The 21573-nt window shown below is 42.2% G+C and overlaps 1 protein-coding gene across 3 annotated transcripts in view; it reads right to left on the reverse strand.

Annotated features, from left to right (window-relative positions):
• Positions 1-21573, reverse strand: part of dse (dermatan sulfate epimerase) — a 31796-nt gene that overhangs the window by 9473 nt on the left and 750 nt on the right. For 2 of the 3 annotated variants that reach the window (XR_005695255.1, XM_040027673.1), the window contains exons 2-4: positions 14584-15049; positions 6597-6850; positions 761-1000 (exon numbers count right to left, since the gene is read on the reverse strand). Coding sequence is in view for 2 of the 3 variants with exons in the window: in XM_040027673.1 (XP_039883607.1) it covers positions 761-1000; positions 6597-6850; positions 14584-15005 (916 nt within the window). In the remaining variant the exon portion in view is untranslated. Of the gene's footprint in view, positions 1-760; positions 1001-6596; positions 6851-14583; positions 15050-21573 lie in introns of those variants that run through there. The other variant, XM_040027680.1, reaches the window with a different exon arrangement.

Raw genomic sequence — 21573 nt, forward strand, 5'->3', positions numbered from 1 at the left:
GCTTCTTTAAACTGTGAAGCTTCAGCTTGAGCTATTGTTCCAATACACACCAACAACAGAACACAACATTAAAAACAGTGAACAATTAAGTAACATTAAACCTCTTATTATTTCATTAAGATCTCACAAGATCCCAAAAGAAGAACACAGACAGTTAGTGGACAGCGATCATTCAGGGTGCTCCGAGGCCAGTTTGGGATAATCTGGCCTTGTCTTCCTGTCTGGTAGGAGGAGAAAGCTGCTATTGTGGCTCTGAAGCTCAGGCTCTCCTGGTCAGTGCAATTAGAGGTGCTTTCTGGGTGCAGAATTGCTGCTCAGCTACAATATAGAAACTGTCAGCAATTGGCTGCAAAATGCCTGAGTTTGACCTGGGGGCCCCTCCTCCCACTGCTACCCTCGCCCTGACCTCCAGACAAAACCCCCAGGACACCACAGATCCCCGCATGCCTCAGCACAGCTTTGTCAGACATCCAGAAAGGTAATAACTACACGCATGCATGCCCCATATCAGTTCAGAGGAGAGGGTGCTCTCCAGCGGGGCAGCCTGAGGTAATTTTTATGCCTAAGCTAACATAATGAGGCCTTTGGCTGGAAGCATTCTAGTAGGCATAAGCCAGATGTCTAGGCCACTCATAGCTGAATAAACACTTCCTCACAGGTTACTGACTTTTTATGTGCTTGCCTAAATATAACCATTACAGTAAAAAATAAAAAAAATCACATAATTAATTTTGCTGGCAGCATGTGGTGTCACTTTTACCGGGCAGGATGGTCCTGTACAGAAAGGCAAAGTGTTTAAGTAGCCAAGAGTGGTCGAAGTGGCCGATGGCAAAGTGGCGTTGCACCAGGAACATGTACTGGAAGAGAGAGCGCGTGGTGTAAGTCCCATATGCTACTCCTTCATACAGGGAACCGTCGGTCACATCCTGCAGGAGAACCATGGACTTCTCCATGATGGACAGGACTTGCTTGGTCCACAGGTAGGCCTCCTGAAGGTAACCTGGAACACAGGAAGTTCAGATGGTGTCAAAAAAATCCAAAACTAAATCTAAATTTCAGTTCATGAAACAATTTCAGAGTTGACTCTGCCTGTTGATGGATCTGAGGGTGCCATCTAAAGAAAGCTTCCATATTTAGCTGTGGCTACATCACACAGCTATGCTACACTGTACCATATATACTCCTTTAGACATAAACACAGACCAGATCACACACACAGAATCTACTATGAGAACATGCAGCCGCATAAACACTGTAGCCACAGTTCACTGAGGAATCACGGGCTGTCAGCAAACTCTGGCTGACACGCTCCCCACAACACCCCCCTTCTCTGAGACATGGTCCACCCACTGGAGCCATCCCTGAATGGGTTTGGTTTGGTTGGGTTTTGTGCACAGAGCAGGTATTTACAAGTCATCAAACAGAGACACAAAGACTACATTTACACAAACAGGGCTTAAACAGTGCTTACAAAAGTTCAGGAGCCAACTTCAGAGCTGTCTGTCACTTTAATATAATTAATGTCCACATCCCGTCATTTCACACATTTAAAAGGAAACTGCGATATAGAAAAGAACATAGATACATTTTTGATTTGATTTTGCTGTGAAATGAAGAAAGAAAGAAAAAATATATAGCGTTAGTTCAGGCAAGCCATTAAGTCAGGCTCTACCACAATCCTGGCAGATCAGCTGATGTCTGTCCCATCCCACATCAGCTGATATCCTTCTACAGATCCAGTTGGCAAATTTCATACAGGAAACAGAGTTTAAGCCAGAGTTTAAGTTTTCCAACAGTCACTGTACATCTGTATTCTGTTTTGCAACCTACTTCCACCCCAACTTCTCAGGGAAGAATCAGGCTTCTTTTTACTACAGTGAGGTACAGAGGTATTAATAATCACCATTCATGTATGATGTGACAGTTAAATGTTGTCCACAGAACATCCAGAAATCGAAAAGATGGCACACCACACAAGTCACTGTACTTGTACACCAACATTTACAAAAAGGGAAAAAAGGCTCTATGAGCATGTGAGCTCATACGCATGTACATAAAGTAGCTGTTATCACAGAGTCTAACGCTGTGGACAGCTGACCGACAGAGGGCATGACGCTCTAAGTGCTAGGAACCACAGCTGCCAGCTCAGCCTTCAGAGCACTTTCACTCTGCACTCCAGAGGAATGTGAAACAGCAACTTTCCACTAATGCTCCTGGACTCGCCGAGCAATCCTTCAGTCTGTCTGGACAGCTGGTCAGTTTCAGGCAATACGGACCAAAATTAACATCTTGACACAAAAATGATCTTATCCCTGACAACAATATGTGAGATGTCACAAGGACATGTTCTTTTTGAACGGACGGATCAATAAATACTCGTCTAAAAGCAAGCGACAGAATGGTAGTCGCCTCGCAGCAACGCTTTTCTTTTTTTCAGCCTGGTGGTGATCTGGCTTTTTTGAATCTGAAGAGGGAAGAGGAAGAAACACGAGAAAAATCCCCTTAAAGATCAAAAAGGCAGACATTAGCACTTACAGTAACACTATCAAATATTTGTGTGTAGGTGATTATCGCTCACAATCTTGAGTGCATCACTTCATGCATCAACCCCCAGAAGACAAAAAAATAAACATAACTCAGCCTTTAAGCTGCGACACTTGAATGAAAATAAAATTGATTTGGTTGCAGTTTTTTAACAGAGCTGTGTAGCTACTGAACAAATGAAGTAGTCCCAGTCCTTAAACAAAGTTTAAGCAAAGAAGAGATTATTGTTCCATGTTTTTCACATAAAAGCTCAAATGTCTATAAATAAATTCAGTATAACTCAAGCCACTCTTCTGTTGTTTCTTTAATACATGTTTATTTTGAAAAAAAAAAAAGTCTATGTAAGCAGATCTGCCTCTTGTTGTACTGATTAAAATTCTTTGACCCTGTGTGTCAAATAAATAATAAAATGACTTCTGGCCAGTTTTGACATCTGACCTGTAGGAATGGGCGTACACTGCTATGATGAAAACATCTTTAACTCATTCTCAAACTGGCAGCAGTGTGCAAAAAGCTTTTGTCAGATAACCTATGAAGAAAAAATATAGTACGTAGTTTTTGGCAGCGATAAATGGAAAGCTTTCAGTTATTCAGAGCCAGGACTGAATTTAATGCCATGCCTAAATTAAGCTTGAATTAAGCGCAGCGTTAGACATGACGCCTGAATGAAGCTGCTAAAAAAGAATCTTAAATAAAGCAGTTTTTTTTTTTGGATCACTTAAAATCGATCATGTGTTGCCAAACTATTAGGAAGCAAAGTTCTTCACCCTAGTTAGTTTTTAAACTCACATCTTTGCATGAGGTTGCTTGTAAATCACACTTTAGTGTGTGAATGTGTGTGTGAATGGGTGGATGATTGTGTATAGTGTAAAGCGCTTTGGGGTCCTTAGGACCAAGTTAAGCGCTATACAAATACAGACCATTTACCATTTACCATTTAAGCAAAATAAATATGTCATAAACAAAGCAACCAAGCTGAGGAAAACACAGTGTATTTCCTCAGTAATGCAGAGCAGGAGCAAAGTCATTTTTGGGGAGTAAAATGAAACCAAGCAAGACAAGGTCAGGTTGCAACTTTCCTGAGATGTCACAGAACTGTGTGCTTGTTGGTAACCTTTATGAAAAAAAGAGCAGAAATAAAACCACTGTGACCACAGTGGTTCTCGGCAATTGAGCTTAAATTTAGTTTACATCAGGACTAAATCTTAAACGCCAGAAAACAATTTGAGAACGTCTTGATTTCCTTCCTCTTCTGCTTCACATACATATTTAGTCGATGGTGTTGAGATAGTGAACTGGAGTAATCATGGCAGATTCTGCAAAGGACATGCTCAAGATAGCAGCCCCCATTTACTAACATGTGCAACACAAAAGAACTGCGCAAAGAGTTTACGCAAAATCACCATCAGATGTATGACACGAACACACAGGACAAATGTGTTCTTACTGTATGATTTGCGTATGATAGGGAACAGGACTCATTCCAAATCAACCACAGCCCATTTCTCTAAAAAGGATAGCTATAAAAGGAAATACATTTGCACTGAAGAAAATAAAAAGAACCCTAGGTTTCTCTGCAGCACTGTAGCCAGGCCGATAAAAAAATAGTTGGGCCAAGTATCCCTTTAACCTGAACTAATGAACTAATGAACCGTGAATCTCTTCAAAGCTAAAATTTAAACCACTAGATAAAAAGTTACTCATAACCATCTCACATACGTAACATTATCTACAGCTACTTTCAGTAGCATTGATCGGTTGGAGACTCTTTCTCTTGAATTGATCTTTCTGAGTTGACTTCAGTAATTCTTCCTCCAAACCATCAACATGTCTTTTAGACCCTATTCCTACAAGACTGCTCTGAGAAGTTCTACCATTAATTAATGCTTCAATGTTTAATAATCGGCTATGTACCACAGGCCTTCAAGCTGGCAGTTAAATTAGTAGTTAATTTCTTACATGAAAAGCCATCACTTGACCCAGCTTTCTTAGTTAATTATAAGCTATAATATTTTATTAGAGCGATTACAGCATGCCATAGGTGTTAAAGGTACTGCAGTGTGGTGGTTTGAATCATACGTATCTAACAGAATCCAGTTTGTTGTTGTAAATGTAAACTTAGGTTAAATATGGAATCCCACAGGATTCTGTGCGAGGAACAATTCCTTTTACATTACAACACATAGTGAGGTTTCACTCACTATGTGTTTATGCACCTCTCTGCATATAATCATTAGTAATTATTAATCTCTTAATCACTGGGTCTCGTCCACAGTGTGTCTTTATCCTATCTTCCGCTTATTGAGCCTGGTTCTGCCAGAAGTTTCTTCTTGTTGAAAGTGAGCTTTGCCTTCCCACTCTCACCAAGCACTTGCTCATGCGGGGTTTTCTATATTTTTTATAGAGCCTTTTTCGAGTAAGTGGAGAAAGTGGCAACAATGTCGTAAGAGAGAATCCTGTACTGCTAGGACAGAAAGAAAGGAAAAAAACTGGGGAAACTTAAATAACAGTGTCAAAAGTCTGAGGAGGAAACCAGAAAAGGGGCAGCTGTCTAACATATAAAGTGTAAAACCAAAACTAAAACTACAGATTCTGACACTGTTTTAGCAAAAACAATAATTTTACTTGAGGACAATCCCCTCACTCATATTTTGAACAGTCAGCAGGAGCTAACTAGCTAGTATGCTGCTTTCAGTCTTGTGTTCTCCCTACCACCCAGTCAGGTTAGGGTTGTGCATGTCATTCAGTTGCTTACCCAAAGGTGATTTTGTCCAGCTGCTGGATAGATTCCACATTGACTCTGTCTACATGGCAGTCCTTCTACTCTAACAGGAACCTGCAGCAGGTCTAGTACTGCTTTATGTGCTACTACAAAGTTGTGCAGAACAAGAATTCAGTGCATATATTTTCCATCTGCCTTCCAAGACGGTGGAAGTGAAGTTTACCTACATGATCAGAGGCTCAGACTGAGAGAAAAACATCATGGAAGCAGATTAAGTTGAAGACATGACAGCATGAAATGTCTCAATATCTCACATTCGTGTAAAAAAACAAAACAATTGATCATGTGTTAGTGTAACCCATCCCCCTAAAGAATTCCCGGAATCAGACTTTGGACCATGTTTGACTAAATCCCTTCAACGAAATCCAGACAAATGAAAATCGTCTAGTCAGGCTGCATTTTGCTTTGTTTGCAGGATTTCTCTCCAACTTCCAAACTATTTGTGGAAAAATATTTCTTCATAAAAACATTTGAGGCACACAAACAGAAAACAAAACAGAATTTTTTGTGGCTTTTTCCACAATTCAAAATGATCACCACTCACCAGTGTGAGCAATAAAGTACAAATGGACAGCATCATTGGTGTTCAGTAAATAGATTCTACCTAAATCTGTTAATTAGTGCGAACTTTCTGTGGTGCATGTGTGCAGAAAACACCAGCAATTAGAGAAAAGGCTGCAAAAGCACACAAAGCACCAACGGAAATACATAAATCATACAAAACACAACAGAAATATTTTGGGGAGAAACTAATGTGATGGAACAACTGTGGAAGTAGCAGAAACCAAAACACACAAAGGATTGCACTGAAACACGCTTCAGAGGCATCGTCTGTGTTACGAAGGAGAAAAGGAATCAAGATGATGTGTGTTTTAATCACACAATTCGGCAGAAGACTGTAGATAAATGTTTGCTATAGACCATTTATTGTTAGTTTGTTTCTTCAGGAGCTGTTTCTCCCTGTTTGTCTCCACCTTTTACACCATGGACAGAAAAATCTGCATGTGAACATGGCAAAAACCCCATTCATGGGGTCTGTGTGGACACAGTGGAGGATTATAAATACCTTGGTCTGAACACTGACAATAAACTGGACAAAACACAGAAGGCCTAAAAAAACCCAAACGATTTATTTTTCCTGAGAAGTTCTTTAATATCTCAATGTTTTATGATTCTGTGGTGTGCTGGCACAGCAGACTGAGAATAACATACAGCAACAAACTCAAGAAACTGATCTGCGAAGCCAGAAACGTAATCATCACACACTTACCCTGCATCATGTAAACCAGACTTCCTGTGAGCAGAGCCACACAGTTGGTAGGCTGATGGTTGTGTAGGTACTGAAACCCCCACCCTCGGACGTAGGACTTCTCATACATCAGGCGTGATGCGTTGCCGATCACCTGCAAGAAACGTTCCTGCTGGCCCTTGTTCAAGTACTCATACAGGAAGTCGTAGGCAGTGGCAAATCCAACTAAAGAGTGTGCAAGAGGAACTTCATCCCAGGGAGCGTCTTTAACAAGCCTGCAATACATAGATCAGACAAACAGAAGGGAAAGCATCAGCAAGTGGAAAGAAATTGCAAGTATGAAATTTTCACTCTTTTCAACGAAATCCTGGCAAATGGCTTCTAATGAACAAGAAAGCCTTCCTTTGCAAAGGCTTTTAATTAACATAGCAGCTGTAAAAGGGCTGGTCTCCTTGAAAGCAAAATAAAGACGCTAAATAGGATTTATCAGCAAAATTACAAGTGTACCAACAAAACGAGACATTAGAAATGCAGCGTGGGTAGATTCTCTCCAGGTTGGATCTAAGACTGCTGACGTGTGAACTGCAAAGTGTTACTTTTGAGAAAAAAAGTGAAAGCAACCATTCTGTTCAGGTTAATTAAAGGGAACTGAACTACAGATGTGTGGACTGCATTTTAACAGCCAATAATTGACATCATGGATTGTGCTGAGATCTACACAAAGGCTGTCTTAAGATCTAAACCAGACTAGAGTCCTGTTATCACCTCCAGTCTAGCTGCAAGGATAAATCACTAAACACTAAAGCAACAACAACAACAAATAATAGAAATCTGTTCATCTCAACTGAAAAAACCTCCTGTGTAAATTTGAATTGTGGTAACTAAGAATCAGTTTGCACCTCTGTTGTAGAGAGTGGGTCAAAAGAGGACAGTAGGCAGCATTCCACTTCAGTGCGACACAAAGTAAGCACAGGGTGTAGCATCCTAAATACTGTCATTTTGGGTAATTTGACTAACCATCAAGCCTAGTTTGTTTACTTTCACTGTAGTTGTACTACCTTTCACAGAAATTTATAATGTTGCTGTAATTTCATTTTTCAAGCTTTGGCATCTGCAGTCTACAAAAACATCTGGTACTAGTTGGAGCAACGTCAGCAACCAGGCTACAAAGAGTCCAATCTGCTGCAAGTGCACGCCATGAAAGCAACAGGAAGTCTTTAAAAAAGGGGGGGAAATTCCAAACGGAACAGACTTACAAAGATTTCAACTTTCAGATACAAAAATATATTCAAGGCACATTTAATAAATGTTCAAGGGATGGAGAATAATGATTTTCAGTTAGCCAATACATACCAATCACATATGTATCCTGTTGTATACATGTTGTCTGATATGAACCAACATGATTTTTTTCATTGTGCAATTTAGACATTTCATCAGATAGTCTTTCTACCAAGTGCTTTTAATGGTGATTTAGTGAATGTTTTTTAAGTTAAAAACAAAATCATGCCACATGGGTATATTCCTACTCTTTTAATACTTTTCTTTGCATTGACTGAAAATGGCGCATGAGTAGTGGGGTATCCCCTGCCCTGCAGCCCGGCGTGCATTAAACAGTTTCACTACTATCGTAACACACTATATTGCTATACTGAATTGAGGTTTTCCAATCACTTCCATGGACAAAAGTGTATAAAATCACTGGGAATTCCAGTGTGGTACAGTGATAAAATGCCACCTGTGCAACAAGTCCAGTTGTGAAATTTCCTCACTAATATTAAATATTCCACAGTCAACTTTTGGTGGCATCGTAACAAAGTGAAAGCGACTGATTTTATGTGGCCTAGGCCACATAAAATCAGTCAGCGGCTGCTGAGGTGCATAGTGCTCTTAATGCTTCAGCATAAGAGTACCAACTTTGGGGAAACAGTTTGGGAATGGCCACTTCCTGTTCCAACATCACTGTGCACCAAAGTAAAGTCCATACATACAGTGGGGCAAAAAAGTATTTAGTCAGCCACCGATTGTGCAAGTTCCCCCACCTAAAATGATGACAGAGGTCAGTAATTTGCACCAGAGGTACACTTCAACTGTGAGAGACAGAATGTGAAAAAAAAAAATCCATGAATCCACATGGTAGGATTTGTAAAGAATTTATTCGTAAATCAGGGTGGAAAATAAGTATTTGGTCAATAACAAAAATACAACTCAATACTTTGTAACATAACCTTTGTTGGCAATAACAGAGGTCAAACGTTTGCTATAGGTTTTACCAGGTTTGCACACACAGTAGCTGGTATTTTGGCCCATTCCTCCATGCAGATCTTCTCGAGAGCAGTGATGTTTTGGGGCTGTCACCGAGCAACACGGACTTTCAACTCCCGCCACAGATTTTCTATGGGGTTGAGGTCTGGAGACTGGCTAGGCCACTCCAGGACTTTCAAATGCTTCTTACGGAGCCACTCCTTTGTTGCCCGGGCGGTGTGTTTTGGATCATTGTCATGTTGGAAGACCCAGCCTCGTTTCATCTTCAAAGTTCTCACTGATGGAAGGAGGTTTTGGCTCAAAATCTCACGATACATGGCCCCATTCATTCTGTCCTTAACACGGATCAGTCGTCCTGTCCCCTTGGCAGAAAAACAGCCCCATAGCATGATGTTTCCACCCCCATGCTTCACAGTAGGTATGGTGTTCTTGGGATGCAACTCAGTATTCTTCTTCCTCCAAACACGACGAGTTGAGTTTATACCAAAAAGTTCTACTTTGGTTTCATCTGACCACATGACATTCTCCCAATCCTCTGCTGTATCATCCATGTGCTCTCTGGCAAACTTCAGACGAGCCTGGACATGCACTGGCTTCAGCAGCGGAACACGTCTGGCACTGCGGGATTTGATTCCCTGCCGTTGTAGTGTGTTACTGATGGTGACCTTTGTTACTTTGGTCCCAGCTCTCTGCAGGTCATTCACCAGGTCCCCCCGTGTGGTTCTGGGATCTTTGCTCACCGTTCTCATGATCATTTTGACCCCACGGGATGAGATCTTGCGTGGAGCCCCAGATCGAGGGAGATTATCAGTGGTCTTGTATGTCTTCCATTTTCTGATGATTGCTCCCACAGTTGATTTTTTCACACCAAGCTGCTTGCCTATTGTAGATTCACTCTTCCCAGTCTGGTGCAGGTCTACAATACTTTTCCTGGTGTCCTTCGAAAGCTCTTTGGTCTTGGCCATGGCGGAGTTTGGAGTCTGACTGTTTGAGGCTGTGGACAGGTGTCTTTTATACAGATGATGAGTTCAAACAGGTGCCATTCATACAGGTAACGAGTGGGGGACAGAAAAGCTTCTTACAGAAGACGTTACAGGTCTGTGAGAGCCAGAGATTTTCCTTGTTTGAGGTGACCAAATACTTATTTTTCACCCTAATTTACGAATAAATTCTTTACAAATCCTACCATGTGAATTCATGGATTTTTTTTCACATTCTGTCTCTCACAGTTGAAGTGTACCTCTGGTGCAAATTACTGACCTCTGTCATCATTTTAAGTGGGGGAACTTGCACAATCGGTGGCTGACTAAATACTTTTTTGCCCCACTGTACATGAATGAGTGAGTTTGGTGTGGAAAACTTGACTGGCCTGCACAGAGTCCTCACCTCAACCCTGACAGAACACCACTGGGATCAACTAGAGCAGAGACTTCGATCCAGGCCTTCACATTAGTCTCTAACCTCAGAAATGCACTTGTGCAAAAATGATCAAAAATTCCCATTAAAACTTCTAAACTTTGTGGTTATGTATGTATAGGTAGCTCTGCTTTGTGGTCTATGGACACACACTATTGAGCCTTCGCAGAAACCCCCAGCTGCCCCAATTACACACTTGATAAAATGCATTAATGGTATTCTTCCTTCAGCTGGATCCTTAAATTTATATTCATTCATTTGAAAATCAGAGCTTTTTTTATTTTTGAAATCTGGCCAAAGGACAAAAAAGAAAAGAGAATAAAAGTTACTGCCAACTTAGAGTTGGACTTGATATTAAATTATGCCAAAACACACTAGTTTTGATTTTATATATTTCTCTTGTTTGCTTTTTATTCCACTATTTTTATTTTATTCCGGCACACATGTACAATGACAATAAAAAAAAACACACACACACACGCACCAGAGAGGCAGGCACCATTCTGCCACAAAGTAGAAGCTCTTCATTGGAACATGGTTGTTGCAGGCGTAATTGAAGGTCATGAATACCACAGCTGACTGATTCCTGGAGCCACTCTGCAGAGGTCCCGAGAGGTTCAGTGACCACAATAAAAGTGCGGCCAAGTAGAAAACTCACAGTGTGCTCTTAAGACGTGAAAACACATGCTCAGTGGCTTTTCTTTTCTGCACTGTGGCACACATCCTAATGTTGTGAAAAATGCCCTGTAAATTGCACTAATGCCAATCTGGAAAATCCCCCTGGCCCTGTTCAGTGGTTGGAGGGAACATGGCAACCGTGCAGTGGAATGAGAAGGATTAAACTGTCCCTTTAAAGAAGAATTCACCTGAGATTCTCTTTCTGTTCTTGTAAAACTGAGCACCTATGAAACAACAGGAATGCTTTATAACACACAAACTGACAAGTTTAGATAAGGGAGAAACATAATTCTGCTGTGAGTGACAGAACAGATAATGATGTTCCACCACTGGGAACATGTACTGCCAAGAATCTTGAGCTGCGTTTGTATAGTAGCGCGATGAAGACAGTCAATTATCACATTTATCAATTTTGACATCTTTAATATTGAATGCTGATTTCAATAAATTAAAAAGAAAGACAAATTAGGCTTAGAAATATGGACTTATTCTCCACATCTGAAGTCCTTTGGGGAGGAAATGATGCAGGGAAGAAAATCATGGGTGGTGCACAAAACCTGCTTTGAAATTTCTAAGAAACTGGAGCAGTCAAAAAACACTCTTCGGTCACTAGGACTTGCAATATTGCTATAGCTTGTTTTGTATTTGTATAATATTAATTTCTAAAACTTGTTATTGCAAATGTATTGTTTGTGAAGTGAACCAGGTGTAAAACATCTATGGTGTCTGTTTCCATCCTAATGATGATCCAGAGAGGGCATTTTAACTGGCACGGTGACACAGTACGATAACACAAAAATCTAAAGACCACCAGTAGAGGAGACTTTGATTTAACTGTGCTCTTTTGCTAACTTTTGCATGTCTAAGTCCTGCTAAACCTTTTGGCTAATTAGAATACATTAGAATAAATTAAAAACCCTAGAAAAAAAAAGTACATGGTTCTATTCCATTCACCCTATATTTACTGAGGACTATCTCACAAGTATCGACAAAGTGATCTGCAGCAACATTACAAACAATTTAATTGGCTCTGCAAAATGAGTCTGTCTTCTTTTTCCCCAGCTTCTTTGGTTTACCGAAATACATAACTTGACACGCCCCTACCACTGGTAAAAAAAAAGGAAACTCAAACTATACACAAGAATTTCCCTAATCCCAACATTCCTGCAGGACCTGCTGATTTAAATCTTGCTTATTAACACTGTTTACACCATTAATAGTCAAAAACTGCAGAGGTTGAGCAAACTGTTTGAAAATGTAAGAGAAGCAAGCACCGAGATGGTGATGATTAACAAATATTATACAGGTAGAGAGCCTGACTCCTGCAAGATTGTGAAGCCACTATTTCCATATATGAAAGTATTTAAGCACCACTTCTGATTGGTTTTAGTCTTTCAAACAGAATGTGTGTAGAATTGGAAGCGGTGAATGACTTTAATCCAGTTTTCAGCCTTTTTGCATTTGCCAGCCAGAACTGATGGCCATTGAACTCAATCGAATTGTTAGGGAAATAAGGAAGCACGGCTACTGGCATGAAGTTCAGTCATGGCTGACTGTGAAAAGCCTGAGGATTGTCCAGGCATTGGCTGAATGGATGAATTCAGCTGACTTGCTAATGTTTTTCTCACAGTAGGAAATGTGGCGAGGTGGAAAATAAAAACATAGACATGCATGTGTTTATATCATTTCGATTTTAGACTGACACATTTCCGAGTGGCTAGTCTAAATTTACCCCTGAGAATTTTGGTTGCCAATAAGTCTTGACTGTTATAATTAAACTTGAAAGAGGTTTTGGAGCTAAAGAAATATAGCTTTGTACAACGACTTTGGGACTAAGCAGAACATTAGCTTAGATCACTTTGTTTTCACATTTTAAATTAAGTTCAATTTAGTTAAAATTTGTTTATATAGTGCTAAATCACAACAGCAACCACCTCGAGCTTGAGCCGGATAATACTGTAAATTAGAAAGCAGACACAGAAGAAACTCCAACAATCATGCGACCCTCTCTGAGCAAGTACTTGGTGACAGTGAGAAGGAAGGAAGCCTCTGACAGATCAAGGCTCAGGTAGAGGCAGCCATCTGCCACAATAGGTTTAGGGTGAGTGACAGGACATTTAAAAAAAAAAAAAAACACACTTTCTGTTGAATCATAATACGAATGAATAAAAACTAAATGCTATGACCCAGTCACATAGTTTATCAGTAGCAGGAGGGCAGAGGAGTGTCCAAAGAAGATGCTGACTGCAGTAAACAGTTAAGTTTGCTAAGAAAACCATTTAAAGCCTAAATTTAGATGACTGGATTTTAGAGGTTTTGAGTACTTTTCCATTTAGCTGTGTTATCATTCTTAAAAACTGTTTGTGACCAAATAGTTTCTGTTTGTTTTCTTCCTGAATTAAATTAACACGGATACACTGCTGTGGAAAAGTATTTCCCCTCTCCTAGTTTCTCATTTTTTGCAATTTGCCACACTCGTTTAGTTGTCTTTGTTGATGATCTTAGAGTAAATATGAAATGTCGTTTTTTATTTATTAAGGGAAAAATGCTATTCAACTCTACCTGGATACCTCTACCTGAAAAACTGACAGTAATATGTATATTTAATTATTAGTTTGGGGAAGTATGGATGAATTTGGCTTTGTTCACCCTCAAACAAAATGCTCCTGCAACAAACAGAATGTAACTCTGTGAAAAGCACTGAATTGATACTTAGAGAAACTTCAAAGCCTGAAGAACGTAGCAACCTATCGTCACCTAAGATAATATATGCTGTGTTCAGAGTTGATATAAACAGCTCATTGCTGTGGTTTCCTTTGCACATCCAAAATAGTCATCATCATACATTCTTACCTAATTTGACATCAAAGTGCTGATATGCAGCAAAGCTAAAATCCCTCTGCCATATTCAAACCAACGATAATAATGAGCCCTATGGCACTGATTGTGAATACTCTGCAGGTCTGTTCAGCCACTCAAACACTGAGGTTGCATATGTCATAACCACACAATCATAAGTTCCATACAAAGGTGGCAAATGTCGTGTCAAAACTCCCTGAGAATTACTTAACCTTGTGTAAACTGAAGCAAACATATGATGGAAACATATTCTCTAGGATGAAGTGTACATCATACTAAAGCAAGAGCTCCCACAGCTGGATTACCAAGTTGAAAACATGGGAAATACAAGAAAGATTGGTTAGGGAAATGACTGTAGCTTAGCCTGATTATATGCAATACAGAGGAGAACTAACCACAACTAGAGGCAGTCCCTGTCAGGTCACCTGGACCCTGAGCTTCAGTCACAACCCAGGCCTGAACTATTCAGCCCACATCTGAATATTTCATTTCCTCTCACTTGGGGTGAGGGTGGGGGTTGTTTGGGCAAACAGCTGCTAAACATATTTCCTGGACTACAGACTTATCGGCCCACAATGCATCTTTACCACGAGTCTTCCCACAGAGAAGCACCGGAACACTCCAGAGAGGGGACTGGCTAAAAAGCCACTGACAGCAGTGGTTTAGCATTAAAGCTGCATTGATGAAGATGTGGGGGTGGGGCAGAGATATCAAGTAACATCTGTAAACTGTAAACAAAAAGTTTCAGTCACAAGTCACAGTCACAAGTAAAAAACAACAGAAAATATACCAACTAGGCTGGGCTGCCATCCTCTCCATGTAGTCCTTGACCAGATCGAGGGCCCCGGCCCTGTGTGGGTACAGCAGGCAGAACATGGACAGGACGCCCAGGTTGTTTCCATAAACCTCATTCCAGCGGGCGCTGAACTCGGCCGGGCTCCAGGGGGGCAGGTACTCCTCGGGGTGCTCTAGCATGGTCTCCCCGGCCTCACGGATTCGTCTCGCCATCTCTTGGTGAGTCCCTGCAGCTGCGTACTGCAGCTGTTCCACATCCCCACGGCTGAAGTACAGCATGGGATGACCATTGTAGTTGCCCCCCATGAAGGGGATTCCTCCGCTGGGGTCCACCTCGGCTACAGCTGCCGGAGAGAGCAGGGGCCACAGAAGACTTATGAAGAAGACAGTGGGCGCCCCGCGGGTGTAGGTTCTCATCCTCTCATCGGAGACTGGGCTGTGGCATTGCCGAAGGAGCTCAGCTGAGAAGGGGAAGAGGGAGAAAGATTTGAGAAAGCCGGCCCATATTCTGCAGAGGTTTTTTTCTCGCAAAAGCCCTGCATTCCTTGAATAATTAGATACAGCTGTAGGCCTGATGATCCGGCCTTTCCATACTGATGGAGGAGCAGCAGTGTTTAGAAATGATCAGCACTGTCTGATAGAGTAGGACTTTATAGTTTCCAAGAATTTAAGAATAGCCTAAAATTTCCATGAAACACCGCCTTACCTTCTCTTAAACCCACAGGATTTAAGTCGGCGTTGCTATTGTCAGACAAGTCTTGCCATGCACACCCAGGCCAGGCCAGAGGAGCAGGCCCTAGAGGTCATAAATGGCCCATTACTGCAGTAACATTAGTCTGGTTCACTGAAACACGCTTTAAACCAAAATGGTGTGCTTCACAGTGAGACTGTGCTCCAAACATGAGCGTAAATTCCATGACCTTAGAGGAGCTTTTGGCAAAGCCCCAGTGGAAAAGCATTTGGTAGTGATTTAAAAGACGTCTAGACTGGAGTCCGTTCTAACAGGCTGAAAGTGGACGTGCATCTTATAAAGAAAGAAAATTCAAGCCGGAATGTAAAGCTGAGTCTCCTTCTGGAATTAATTCTGACATTTGACCTCAGGAGGCGTCACATTCCTCTGTGGTGAACACGAAGGTGGAAGATTTATAACAAGGACCAAGCAGAACAGAAAACTTTTTTCTTTTTTAAATCTTAAGCTCTCTATCTTATGGTTTTCATTAAATTCAGGCTCAGTCAGGACAGCTGTAGTCAACAGAAGATTGTTACAAAATTAGAGCTACCAGAATAAAAAATGATAATAATATTATTTATATTGTTATTTGGCAGATTCTTTTATATGTTTGTTTACAATTGGCATATTATACAAAAAGAAATATTACATAGTTATGATAATCCTGTTATGTTGATATTTAAGGTTTAAACACTGCTATTTCTGTCTATTTCTTTTTGGCAGCAGCAAAGCATAGAGCACAGCTGGCATCAGTGACAACAGTTCTCATATAAATTAGGTCAAAAAAAGGATGAAAAGAGGAGGGCAGAGGTGGGTTGCAAAGCGGCTTGCTCAGCTGATGTGTACAGTCTAGAGCAGGTTAACTAGCGTGCCCCGTATGATATTTGCCAATTGAATGTGTAGAAAAGTATGAGCCGAGCCATCGACTAATACGGGATGACCTTAGACTGAAACGAGCTGATTGGCTGGGACTGCAGCTTAGCTCTGACTTCTATGTTTTATCACTGCTTTACAACATGACTTTTTTTTTTATTTTGTAAAAGGATAAAAAGCATGTGATAGTTAAGATATCCTACTGTAACTGAATGTAAAAACATAATCTGCAAAATGTGTATTGAACACAGTAATTAAGATATTTTATTTCCTCTGTTTTAAAGGATAATCATTCCTTGGCGAGGGGTGTGTATGTCATGGTTGCAGCTTTTCAGAGATGATTGCCTTCCCTCTCCATTTAACATCACTGTAGATTAGTGATGGGATTTCCAGCTCTTTTTAGAGAACCGGCTCTTTCGGCTCGGCTCACTAAAAAGAGCCGGCTCTTTCGGCTCCGAACCGGCTCTTCAGGTTGTTTTGTTGCTTTAATTAATTTATTATTAACAACAATATAAAATTATGCACAAAAGGAATTACTAATGTAAAAAAAGTGTTTTTATTTATATATGTTTATATATAAATATATGCAGTGGCCCCTAGAGACAAAGCACTACAAACTCCAAAACACATTTCTAGCGTTAACTGAACTTCCAAAACAGAGCTACCTAGATCACTTAAATTACACAATTGAAAGCATATGTGTATTGTTTGTGTATTTATACACAAGCACTCATATATATTCAAATAATTTTTAAAAAATTGTTCATTTACTTGTTACTATCACACACCAAATCCGGTCGTTGGTACTTGCTTGGAGTTTGTACGTGTTAGTATGTGCTTTGTGTTAGGATGCCTGGGTCGTTGACCCAGGGGTTTTGAGTTTATTATATTATTTATACTTTCTAGTCTTTGGTTTCTTTGAGTTCTGTCTTATAGTTTATGTCTCTGTCTTCTCTAGCTGCTCGGTCTCCCCTGTCAGCTGTATCCCCTTGTCTAGTTCTCTGTGTGTCCTTAGTGGCTATATCCCCGTGTCCAGTCAGTGTTTGTGTCTGCCCTGGTCCCACGTCTCTGTTCTCTCTGTTGCAGTGCGTGCGAGTCTGTGTCTTTGTTCAGTCTGTGTTATGTGTTTCCTGTTTTACTTTGAAAGTCCATGTCTGATGTTAATGTGTCTGGTTTTGCTTCCCCTTGTCTCGTTAGGCCTGATTTGCCCCAGCTGTGTTTCCCTCCTGTTACCCATTCCCTGATTGCTCCCTCTGTGTATTTAAGCCCTGTGTTTCTTAGTGTCTGTGTTGTGATCTACCGTTTTCTTAGCTGTGTGTTCTGTCATTCCTCCGGTGTAAGTTTATTTTGATTTTTCCAGTTATGTTATATTTGAGTTTAACATTAAAGTTGTTTTGAGTTCACATCTGTTTCCGGAGTCTGCACCTTGGGTCCTATTCCTGCCTGCACACAGCCTCACCTAACAGAAGATCGCAACCAGAACATGGACCCTGCAGACTCCTTTTTCTCAGAGTTCAGCGGCGAGATGGAGCGGCTGGTGAGCCTGCTCGACCGCATCGCCCAGTCCTCGGATTTAAGGACCATGGCAGTGGGGCTGAGCGCGGTGGAGGCCATCATTCGGCATAATCCCCGGCTTAGCCAGTTTGCTAAGGACACTGAGTTGGGGAACACCATAACTGCCTGGAGAGAGCAAGTCAGGGCTAGTGAGCTTGCTCTCTCCCTCACTACATCTTCCCCACCGCTGCCGCAGGGCAACGCACACTCTGCCTCATCGCCACTGCAGGCTTCCTCCCCTTCCTCACGCCAGCCGGGACCTTGTTCGCCTGTCCGTTCGCCTGCCTTTTTTCTGGCGGCTGTGTGGTCGGAGGATGAGGAGGAGGTCGCCGTTTCTCCACTGGTTCCTGTTCCCTCGTCTAAAAGGAAGCGACGCCACCGTCGCTCCTCTCCTCGGTCATCCGTTCAGCCTCACGCCTCGTCAGCTGGAGGGCCCGAGGAGCCCGTTCAGCCTCACGCCGCGTCAGCTGGAGGGCCCGAGGAGCCCGTTCATCCTCACGCCGCGTCAGCTGGAGGGCCCGAGGAGCCCGTTCATCCTCACGCCGCGTCAGCTGGAGGGCCCGGGGAGCCCGTTCAGCCTCACGCCACGTCAGCTGGAGGGCCCGGGGAGCCCGTTCAGCCTCACGCCACGTCAGCTGGAGAGCCCGAGGAGCCCGTTCAGCCTCACGCCACGTCAGCTGGAGGGCCCGGGGAGCCCGTTCAGCCACCTGTCTCCACTGGAGGGTCCGAGGAACCGCTTCAGCCACCTGTCTCCACTGGAGGGTCCGAGGAACCGCTTCAGCCACCTGTCTCCGCTGGAGGGTCCGAGGAACCGCTTCAGCCACCTGTCTCCGCTGGAGGGTCCGAGGAATCGCTTCAGCCGTCTCTTCCTGCTGGAGGATCCGAGGGGCCCGTTCAGCCTCTTGCCTCGTCAGCTGGGGGTCCGGGAGGACCCAGCCAGCACGTCCCAGTGTCTGCTGATGGTTTTGGCGAGGCCGTTCAGCCACCACCGGCACCACCGCCTGGTCCGGCCTCACCCTCTGCAGTTCCGTCTGGTCCGGCCTCAGCCTCTGCAGCTCCGCCTGGTCCTGCCTCAGCCTCTGCAGTTCCGTCTGGTCCTGCCTCTGCCTCTGCAGCTTCGCCTGGTCCGGCCTCAGCCTCTGCAGCTTCGCCTGGTCCGGATTCAGCCTCTGCAGCTCCGCCTGGTCCAGTCTCAGAGTGTTCAGCTTCGTCTGCTCCTGAGGTCTCCATGCTGTCTGTTCCTGCCCGGCCTGCTCGTCCTGTCCGGCCTGCTCGTCCTGTCCGGCCTGCTCGTCCTGTCCGGCCTGCACGTCCTGCTCGCCCTGTCCGGCCTGCTCGTCCTGCACGTCCTGTCCGGCCGATGACTGGACGTCATTGCCGTCATGGACGGCCCCCTGAACTACGTCGCCGTCGGTGCCTCCCGCCCGGCCGGCCTCCTGATCTGCTCGGTCGCCGTCGGTGCCTCCCGCCCGGCCGGCCTCCTGACCTGTTTTCTGGGCTCTTGGACCGTCAGCCTCCGGGCCGCCCCCCTGACCTGCCCGGGTTTGGACTGTTGTGCCGTTAGCCTCCGGGCCGGCCCCCCTGAACTTTTTTGAGACTATTGCCTGGGCCTCTGCGCCTTTTGTGAGCTCTTTTGTTTGTTTGCTTTTGGACTATGCCTGGGCCTTGGTGCTGTTGTTTTGGACTTTGTTCCTGTGTTTTGTTCTGTTGCTTTCCAGGCTCCGTTGTTTGTTCGTTTTTTTTTTTTTTTTTTTTTTTTTTTTTTTTTTTTTTTTGTTTTTGGCTCCTTGTTTGGTTTGTTTCGAGCCCTCCATCCTGTTTCCCCCGCCGCCCACCCTGGTTGGGTTGTTTTTGTTTGTTTTTTCTGTTTTGATGTTTTGGTTTGGGCTGTCTGGAAGCCAGCCCTTAAGGGGGGGGGTACTGTTAGGATGCCTGGGTCGTTGACCCAGGGGTTTTGAGTTTATTATATTATTTATACTTTCTAGTCTTTGGTTTCTTTGAGTTCTGTCTTATAGTTTATGTCTCTGTCTTCTCTAGCTGCTCGGTCTCCCCTGTCAGCTGTATCCCCTTGTCTAGTTCTCTGTGTGTCCTTAGTGGCTATATCCCCGTGTCCAGTCAGTGTTTGTGTCTGCCCTGGTCCCACGTCTCTGTTCCCTCTGTTGCAGTGCGTGCGAGTCTGTGTCTTTGTTCAGTCTGTGTTATGTGTTTCCTGTTTTACTTTGAAAGTCCATGTCTGATGTTAATGTGTCTGGTTTTGCTTCCCCTTGTCTCGTTAGGCCTGATTTGCCCCAGCTGTGTTTCCCTCCTGTTACCCATTCCCTGATTGCTCCCTCTGTGTATTTAAGCCCTGTGTTTCTTAGTGTCTGTGTCGCGATCTACCGTTTTCTTAGCTGTGTGTTCTGTCATTCCTCCGGTGTAAGTTTATTTTGATTTTTCCAGTTATGTTATATTTGAGTTTAACATTAAAGTTGTTTTGAGTTCACATCTGTTTCCGGAGTCTGCACCTTGGGTCCTATTCCTGCCTGCACACAGCCTCACCTAACACTTTGTTTCTAGGGGCCACCGTAAATATACTTTTATTTATTCACTCCACATAAAATGTAATAAATAAATCATATAATACAAAAACCAACTATTCACATTTCAACTTTTAACTATTTAAATTTTCAGCTTTTTCCTTTTAAACAAATTTAAAGTGAAACAACAGCAGAAATGGCAGCAAATATTACAATAGTTCTGTAAAAATATTTTAAGTGGGGATAAAGGACCAGATTGGTTATAATGTAAGTACAATAACACAGAGTTGTAAAGATACTTGAAAAACGGATAATTTTTTAATTCTCTATATAACCCCTTTGTAAACCCTGTTCACCGATGTCTATTTACGAACATACCTAAAGATATTACACATAAAAAAAATACACAGAAACACTGGAAATCAGTTTTTGGCACAACACCGGCTCGAAAGAGCCATTTCGTTCGCGACCGACACATCACTACTGTAGATTTACTTAATTAAGAAAAACATTTCTCCATTAAGAAAACAATGGATAAATAGGTGATAATACCTGAATATATGAAACGAATCTGAGCTCTGAACTGAAGGCTTCACTGCCTTAAAGCCATCTTTGTTGTTACACTATCTCTTACCGTACATTACTATATCTCCATTTGCACTATTTGCCTATTTGCACTACTCTGCCTGGTTTGCACTCAATGTCATTTACCCTTATATTGTATATTGTATAGCTTTCTTGTTATATGTAAAATTGTATTGTATTATTTAATTTTATTTAATTTTTTTTTACTTTAAAATATTTTACTTGCATTTTTAATCACTCTTATATTTAAATGTTCATTTTCTATTTTATCTAGGGATTGAGAGTAACGAAGTTTCTATTCTCTGTATGTCCTGTACATGTGGCAGAATTGACAATAAAGTTGACTTTGACTTTGACTTTGATCTGAATTGGCTAGGTTCATCTAACAGAAGAGCACCAGGGCTGAGTAAAGCCAAAAGGAAGTGCCACCTGTGGTGTCTCCAACCGAAAATATAAATATAATTTTAGATTTTTTAGATTCTTTGACTTATTTACAGGTTAAGTTATATAACTAAGTTATATAGCTGAATTTGCACTGATTATATTAAAAACCTAGCCTGGTAACAGTGATCTATTTTAAGAAAAGTAAGAAGGTTTTTAAAATTATACCAGACCTTTCATCTTAACAGATATTTTCCAGTGTTATTAACAATTTCCCCAATTTACAGGAAAACTAGGCATGGCCTGAGTGTTGGGCTTGTACTTCTCATGTAATTGCTCACATTTG

Source organism: Simochromis diagramma, unplaced genomic scaffold (genome assembly GCF_900408965.1).
Source record: "Simochromis diagramma unplaced genomic scaffold, fSimDia1.1 OVJJ01000746.1, whole genome shotgun sequence".
NCBI lineage: Eukaryota > Metazoa > Chordata > Actinopteri > Cichliformes > Cichlidae > Simochromis > Simochromis diagramma.